General features: G+C 56.3%; 1 protein-coding gene and 1 long non-coding RNA gene across 2 annotated transcripts; one reads left to right on the top strand and one right to left on the bottom strand.

The window, feature by feature from the left end:
- The first annotated feature begins 1,358 nt into the window (after positions 1 to 1,358).
- MESP2 (mesoderm posterior bHLH transcription factor 2) lies at positions 1,359 to 4,084 on the top strand. Its single transcript, XM_024766510.1, has 2 exons — positions 1,359 to 2,682; positions 3,517 to 4,084. Exons 1-2 carry the CDS (start codon positions 1,852 to 1,854, stop codon positions 3,784 to 3,786), a joined length of 1,101 nt encoding a protein of 366 aa, XP_024622278.1. The 5' UTR covers positions 1,359 to 1,851; the 3' UTR covers positions 3,787 to 4,084.
- Positions 4,085 to 4,198: 114 nt separating this feature from the next.
- Positions 4,199 to 7,720, bottom strand: LOC112414142 (uncharacterized). The gene is made up of 3 exons (XR_003006092.1): positions 7,579 to 7,720; positions 7,167 to 7,462; positions 4,199 to 5,372 (listed from the first exon to the last, which is right to left on the bottom strand). It is a non-coding gene; the product is annotated as an uncharacterized LOC112414142 (long non-coding RNA).
- Between the last annotated feature and the right edge of the window lie 196 nt (positions 7,721 to 7,916).

The following is a 7,916-nucleotide window of genomic DNA, read 5'->3' as shown; positions in this document are numbered from 1 at the left end:
GCGGATTCTTTTTTTTTGCTGTACGCGGGCCTCTCACTGTTGTGGCCTCTCCCGTTGCGGAACACAGGCTCCGGACGCACAGGCTCAGCGGCCACAGCTCACGGGCCCAGCCGCTCCACGGCACACGGGATCCTCCCAGACCGGGGCCCGAACCCACGTCCCCTGCATCGGCAGGCGGACTCTCAACCACTGCACCACCAGGAAAGCCCCTGATTTTTTTTTTTTAATGTCACACTTCTGCTGAAAAGTCCATTTGGCTTCCCATTGCCTTGGCAGTAAAATACAACTTCTCAGCCTGGCCCCAGCCAAGGTGAGCTCCTGCTCTCCACATCACCCCGCCCTTGCACACCATTCCTGAAGCACACTGGGAAGACCCACTGCCAGGCCTTTGCTTATGCAGTTCCCACATTCAGAATGCTCTCCACCTGCCTCTCTCCCTACCCAAGTCCTACCCATTGTTCAAGGCCCAGCTGTGACCTCTCCGCCTCTGTGGCCAGAGCATGACAGTCCCTCTGAGTTCAGCCTTTTCTCTGAAGATTATGAAGAACACTGATACCTCCTTTAAATTGTAATTATTGCTGAGGGTTGGGGGCTTTTACTTTTAAACTTCACTGTGTCAAAGGTTATATTATAAGACTATAACAGCAGTCTTGTGAGCAGATACTATAATTACTACTCCTGTTTTAAGAGCTGTAGTTCAGGCTCAGAGCTGTCCAAGGGCAACACAGCTAGCTAGTGGTGGAGCTACTAATTACATAACATTTACTCCTCTCTCCCACAAGACTGAAATCCCATGAGAGCACAGACCACAACTATCTTGTTCACTCTGGTATGCCTGACATTTACCAGCTGCTAAATAAACATGTATTAAATAATGCCTACAAGCATCTTGAAATGTAAGTACTTTCTTAATAAAATGGTAGCAGCAAACATTTAGCCCACTTGCCAGGCTCATTCTAAGTGGTCCCATGGATGGTTTCACTTAGTACCAGCAACCATCCTAGGTGGTGGGTATTTTATTTACTGCCACAGGGATGAGGCAACTTGAGCCTCAGAGGAGTTAAGTGAACTGCCCAAGGTCACACAGCAAATAAAGAGGGTCTGACTCAGGCCTGCCTGGGGGCCCACATTCCCCCATTTTCATCACTCACTACACTCCATGCCTCTTCTTCAGGCTGCTCTGTACTATTTCTCAGGGAAAGAAACTAACTGTGGACAGTGAGATGACTTTCTCGGTGTCACTCAGCAAAGCAGCAAGTGCGGGCTCTGGGAACCCAGTAACGGTCCACCTGTATGTCCCCTCCTTCCCCAACCCCTCTCCCGCCATCACTGTGAGCAAGTCCCTCGGGGTCTGTCTTGACGCCTTATCCAGCACACTTGTAGGCACTGGGTGGGAGTTACTGGGTACAGTCTCCCGGAGGGTGGTGATGAGGGAGGCGGCCACTCTTTGCGGGGGTCCTTGAGTCACCTGAGGGACAGACAGCCTGGCCGCCCCCAGACGATGGCACTGCCCACCACTGTCAGGGTCCCGGGCACTCACCGGAGCAGTGGATGAGGTGGAGTGGGTGGGAACACAGTGAGAAGCTTAGCAGCTCCATCCAGATGCGAATTGTCCCTCCCACACTTCCCGGGCTGCAGGGGCCTCCATTAGAGCCCCCGAGGAGTCAGAATCCACACCTCCGCAAATGGGCCCGCTTTCCCAGGGCGCCCCCTGCCCAGACCTTCCCTGGGCTCTGTGGGTTTTGACACCTCTCTGTAACGTGGCAGGGGTCCACCTCGCACCTTTGGTCCAGATAAAAGCTCAGTCCTGGAGGTGGCCGGCCCAGCCTCCCAGAGCCCGCAGCCCCGGCCATGGCCCAGTCCCCTCCTCTGCAGGGCCTCCTCGGCCACGACCACTGGATCTTCCCGCAGGGTTGGGGCTGGACCGGCCACTCGGACTCCACGTCCCCGGCCTCCTCCTCGGATTCGTCGGGCTCCTGCCCCTGCGACCGTGCCCGCGGCCCCTCGCAGCCGGCGCCCCCTGCCCGCAGCGACTCAGAGGCCGCCTCGATGGCACCCGGACGTGCGCGAAGCCGGCCAGGAAGCGGGCAGCGGCAGAGCGCCAGTGAGCGCGAGAAGCTGCGCATGCGCACGCTCGCCCGCGCCCTGCACGAGCTGCGCCGCTTTCTGCCGCCGTCCGTGGCGCCTGCCGGCCAGAGCCTGACCAAGATCGAGACGCTGCGCCTGGCCATCCGCTACATCGGCCACCTGTCGGCCGTGCTGGGCCTCAGCGAGGAGAGCCTGCAGCGCCGGCGCCGGCGGCACAGCGACGCAGTGCTCCCTCGAGGCTGCCCGCTGTGCCCCGACGGCGGCCCCGCGCAGGCGCAGACGCAGACGCAAGGGTGCGGCCCTGGCTCAGCCGCTAGCGCCACGGTGTCCTGGGGGTCCCCGCCCGTCTGTCCCGGAGCCCTAGCGGCGCCCGAGCGCCTGGGGAGCAGGGTGTCTGATATGGGTCCCTGGGTGACACTCCCTTACTGCCCCGGTATGCAGTCGCCCCCGCAGCTGTCCCAAGGGAGAACCCCTGACGCGGCTCGTTGGACGCCGCCCCAAGCCTGTACCGGAACGCAGACACCCCCAGAGCCCCGGGACCAGGCCACGCCCTGGACCTCGCCCCCCGCAATGGAGCTGGCTGCAGTGTACCAGGTACGCGCCCAGGCTCTCTCCGCTTCCCTTGGAGTGCTCCCCAGGCTTCGGTTGGAAACGGAGGGGGTGAGTAAGCTGTAGTCTGCAGAGAATCTTATGCTTTTTAGATCCTGGGTTTACCTAATCCAACCCTGGTTAGGGATGGAAAGCTGAAGGGAGGATGAAGAAGACCCTAACCCCCTTAGGGAAAGAGGTGGGGACCCTGGGAAGTTAAGGCCACCACCACCTCTACCTAGAAGCCTTCACAGTCATGTGGAAGAGGGGGGAATCTTCAGACTTGCTTTCAGAGTCCAGGGTGGAAGGTAGCAGGGGCCTTCAGGTAATTCAGGAAATTCCTTGCAAGTGCTCCAAGGTTTGAGGGGGAGGGAGGCCTGGCTGCCCCAGGGGTAGGGGCTTTCTAAGTAGATGGGCTTGGATCTGGTGACCTTCATGCTTTCCTCAAGCTTCCATAAAAGAGCATATTAATAACCAAAATTTATTGAATGCTTACTGTGTGCCCAACATGATTCTTGGTATTTTACATGAATTAACTAACTCATCAGCCCTCCAGCAACCCTGTGAAGTAGGTTTTATTATCATCATCACCATTTTATAGATGAAAAAACTGAGACTAAAAGAGGTTATCTGAGTTCTCATAGCTAGGGAGTGGCAGAGCTGGGTTTTGAACCCTGGCAGTATATCTCCAGAGCTTGTACTCTAAACCACTTTGCTTCACTGGATCCATGGCACCAGGGCAGTTCAGCAGCTACCAGCCACACTATGGGGAACATCCAGGTTCAGGATCTCAGGGCATGAGGCAATGGCCCACTAACCCGCTACTCTTCTCTCTCTCAGGGAATCTCTATGTCTCCAGAGCCTTGTCTGTTGCCAGAAACCCCTCCTGTCCTGCCCCGCCCAGCATGCCAGAGACTCCAGCCTGAGACCCAGTGGGGATGCTGGAGCCACAGTGCAGAGGTGCTGCCCAGCTCGGAGGACCAGGGACCAGGCCCCACCTTCCAGCTCAGTGATGAAAGCCCTCCCCAGAGCTCAGGCCTACAGCTCAGTGGCTGCCCTGAATTTTGGCAAGAAGATTTGGAGGGGACTCACCTGGGCATCTTCTACTAATGGCCTTGGCTGCCCCCTTTCCAGCCAGGAATCAGGCCTGTAGCGTGGGGTGTCCTCCTCACCTGCTACTTCACTAGTATTCAGGCTTTGTTTTAGCCAAGGATCCCTTTTCCAAGGGATGTCTTTCATGGAAGCAGTGTTTGAAACAGCTAAGGGTGGCCTCCCTGGCTGAAGTCGAGGCTGGGGTAGTCCCTCCACTCCTAGATGCTCCCCAGAACGACCAGTGTTCTGCAGAGCACAACCTGAGCTGCAGTAACATGTGTTGTTTGACCACAGTGGTTGGACAGGCTGGGACTGGTGGGGGAGTGGGCTTGGGGGTGGATGGGGATGGGAGTGGGAAGAAAAGTATATGCTTAGATTTTGTACTTCTTAAAAAAAAAAAAAAAAAGAAACACCCAAATTTGGTTTGGTCTGTTTTTCTTCTATCCACTTGGGTTTTTATTGCTTCTGGAAAAGGAAAAACGTTCCCGTCCTGCAGGGGACAAATCATGCTGCTTTCCCCTCTTGGAATTCAGGCCCTCACTTGCCAGTTTGACAGTAATTATTGCGCAGGGGCTCCACCTGGCCTGCTGTGCAGGCGACACAGGTGAGTTAACGTTCGGGCCTGTTCACTTGCCTGAAGCCCGTCACCATTGCCCTTTTGCATTCTCCTGGGTGCATTCCTGCTGACCCATAGGGCTCTTTCACAGTTATCTGAAGTTGTTTCCAAAGGGTGCTTGTGAGTGGCTCCCATGTGCTAGGCCCAGTGTATTAGTTTACTAGGGCTGCCATAAGACAATACCACAAATTGGGTGGCTTAAACAACGGAAATTGATTTTCTCACAGTTCTGGAGACTGGAAGTCCAAGACCAAGGGGTCATCAGGTTTGGTTTCTTCTGAGGCCTCTCTCCTTGGCTTGCAGATGGCTGCCTTCTTGCTGTGTCCTTGCATGGTTATCCCATGGTCCAGTCTCTGCGTCTGTGTCTTAATCTCTTCTTACAAGGACACCAGTACATTGGATTTGGGCCCACCCACGTGAAGTCATTTTACCTTAAGTTCCTCTTTAAAGGCTCTATCTCCAAATACATTCATGTTCTGAGATACTGGGGGTTAGAACTTCACCAAGAGTTGTGGGGGAACACAGTTCAGCTCACAACACCAGTACTAGGTGCTGGAGAAAACGTGCCCTGACTAATGGGGTAAATTACAGGGAAGGAAATGATCAGAGCCCAGGTCAAGATGGGGGTTTATACAAGGTACTTTGGGACCAGAGAGGATATGCCAGCCTGGCGGGAGATGGGGTTGACAGTGCTGTTGCGTTCTTGAGTTACCTGATCCATTAGTCCTGCTGCATTGATTTATGTGGCTTTGAGCAAGACTAAGAGGCACCTCCAGGATCTTGGGGAAAGGGCGCCATGATCCATTAGCAAAGGCTGCCATAGGCTTGGGAGCCAGCAGTGGTGGTGACTTCATTCTGTTTCTGACTCCGAGAGGGGAGAGTTGCAGGATGTTGGAACTGAGTATTGAAGGATGTGTGGTGTTCGCCAAGAGGAGTAGGCAGAAGAAACAGCGTGAGCCAAGTTGAAAGAGGTGGTTGAAGTCCAGGACTGAAGGGGAAAAGTGACAAATTGAGTTGGAAAAGGAGCTGGGAGGTGGGGTTGTGGGGAGCCCCACGTGGCGGCAGGGGGAGGCATCTGGCCTCTGTGTCCTGGGTGGAGGGGGCAGTGAAGGTGGAGGGTAGGGGGTGGGCTGGTCAGAGCCACTCTTGGTCTTTTGGACTGCCTTATAGAAATGGAGCCTGGCAGGGGGCCACTGTTAACGGTGCAGGGCGAGAGCAGAGGCAGGAGGAAGACCAGAGAGTGAGCTGCCACATGCAGGGCCTTCCATCTGACCCACTGCCTGCTGACATGCCCTTTGACGCCAGGCAAGTCACTCCATCTCTGTGCCTCAGTTTCCCCATCTCTTAAAGAGGAGCTGGATTAGGTGACCACTGCAGTGCCTTCTTCCCCCAACCTTTTAGAAGTGGGTTCTGGTTCCTACCCCAGGACCCTCTGTAGGGGCTGCCTGCCACAGCGGAGGATGGGAAAAGCTCACACAAGGTTACATGCAGCAGGGAGACAGATACCGGGCACAGCTGCCCTGGTTGCACATTCATTCAGCTCTTACTCTCTGTGTAACCGTGGGCAAGCTTCAAAACCTCCCTGGGGACTTCCCTGGCAGTCTAGTGGTTAAGACTCCAAGCTTCCAATGCAGGGAGCGCAGGTTCAATCACTGGTTGGGGAACTAAGATCCCATATACTGCACAGCACGGCCAAAAAATTGAAAAGACAAAAAACGAACAAAACCTCCCTGACTCTCAGTCTCCTCAGCTGTGAAGTGGCAACAATAATAGGCCCTACCTCTCAGGGTTCTTAGGCTTGGCACGTAGTAATTGCTCAATACCTAATAGCTGAATAGAATCACATGACCTTAGAGATGATCCAGTCTGGTGGTTCCCTCACCTGACTGCATGTTGAGCCCTCTGGTTCCAGGGTCCCACCCTGAGAGTGCGATTCAGTGCATCGGGCCGGGACCTGGGAACCTGGAGCCTAAGCCCAACCAGGTTTGGGAGCAATGGCTATTTTTTGCTCCTCCGTTTTACAGCTGAGGAAACTGGCCCAGGGAGGGGAGCAACTTTCTCTAGCCCTCCAGCTAGGTTGGAACATCAAGCCCCTGACTCCCTGTCCAGTGCTCTCTCCTTCTCAAGAAGATGCAAGGACTTGGCTCCACAGTCTCATGGCACCTGCACCTAAGGCGGAACTGAACAGCTGCCCATCTCCTTCCTTTGGCTCCCGCCTATCTGGGCTCAGTCCTTGGTCCAGTCACTGATGGCCACGGCAAGGGCTAGCCAGAGCTGAGCATCTTCTGGAATTTGGCAGCCTTCTCCCAGCTCCTCTGGGAGATGCAAAGGCAGAGGCAAAAGGCTGCTATCACCCCAGCTGGAGTTGCCGGGGGCTTGGGCTAATCCCCCACCCCTGTCCTCACCCTCTGGGAGGGCAGGCTCAGCCCTGCCTCTCAGGAGCAGCAGCCCCTCACTCTCATGTGTGGCTCCATCCCAGACAGGCTGCTCTTGGCTGCACCTCTGTGCTAAGTGCCTGGCAGGGGAGGGAGAGGGGCTGATGCTGGTGCCCTGCCTGGGATGACTGGTCCACCTACACCTTCCTGGGGACCCAGTCACCATCCATAAGAGACTGGACATTCACCGAGTACCTCACCTGGGGCTTCTCAATGATCCTGCAGTGCAGAGGACGTGCCTCCTGAGGAGTCTCCTGGAGGGTGGGGAGGTGGGAGAGGACCCCCCCCCCACTGCTGCTTCTGGCTGATCCTCAGGGCCCCCCACTGGCCGTGAGAAGTCAACCTACCTGTAGACGGAGCGCTGGATAGGGAATGAGCAGTCAGAGTTCTAGGCAGCTCCTGTTCTGCATCCGACCTTGAGCTAGGTTCTGCAAGCAGGTCTCTGGCTTTGCATGTCCTCGCTGCATCCTCGGTACCGATCTCCTCCAGCCCCACAGGCAGTCATGAATGCCTGCACTGTGAGCTGGGAGGTGACGAGTGCCTAACTACCGTAGCCCCCAGTGCAGGGCCAGCTTCCACTCACGCACGGGCATTAGAGGTGGGGTCTTAACCTCCCCGCGCCTCGGTTTCCTTATCTGCAAAACTGAGATAAAGACAGTCCTTATCTCCTGGGACTGTTGAAAACCAAATGAGATAATGCGCATAAACACTTAGCCCAGTGCCAGGCACCGAGACTAGGGTCCCTGCTGACTCTCCTACCTGGCTCCCCCAGGGACCCTAGATGGCGGTGCTGGTCCTTCCCCCAGCGGGGACCACCTGAGGGGGCCGCCTGCCCTCTGGTCCCCCGAAGGTCAAGTGCCAGCCGCCGGCAGCTGGGCCCTGGCGACAGGAAGGGCTGGTCCGGAGAGGCTGGGCTGGGGGGAGCCTCCTGGTTGGTGGAGGGACCCATAACCAAGGCTGGTCCCACCCCTTGGCCCGCCCCATCCTTTGATATGCGGAAGGCAGTGGAGCGTGGAGGAGCCTTCCTGGCCCCAGGCCCGCTGGCGCGCTTCTCACAAGGAGGAAGAGGCTGGGAGGAAAAAGGATGAATGGGGCCT

The sequence above is a fragment of the Neophocaena asiaeorientalis genome, unplaced genomic scaffold, assembly GCF_003031525.2.
Source record: "Neophocaena asiaeorientalis asiaeorientalis breed wild unplaced genomic scaffold, Neophocaena_asiaeorientalis_V1.1 scaffold346, whole genome shotgun sequence".
NCBI lineage: Eukaryota > Metazoa > Chordata > Mammalia > Artiodactyla > Phocoenidae > Neophocaena > Neophocaena asiaeorientalis.
Note: the sequence above shows the minus strand (reverse complement) of the source record. Positions and strands in the feature narration are given on the sequence as shown.

Excerpts from the sequence above, each read along its gene's own strand:
- MESP2 (XM_024766510.1), top strand. The coding sequence starts at position 1,852 with ATGGCCCAGTCCCCTCCTCTGCAGGGCCTCCTCGGCCACGACCACTGG. Across the intron at positions 2,683-3,516 it reads AGCTGGCTGCAGTGTACCAG|GGAATCTCTATGTCTCCAGA; the intron begins GTACGCGCCCAG and ends TCTCTCTCTCAG.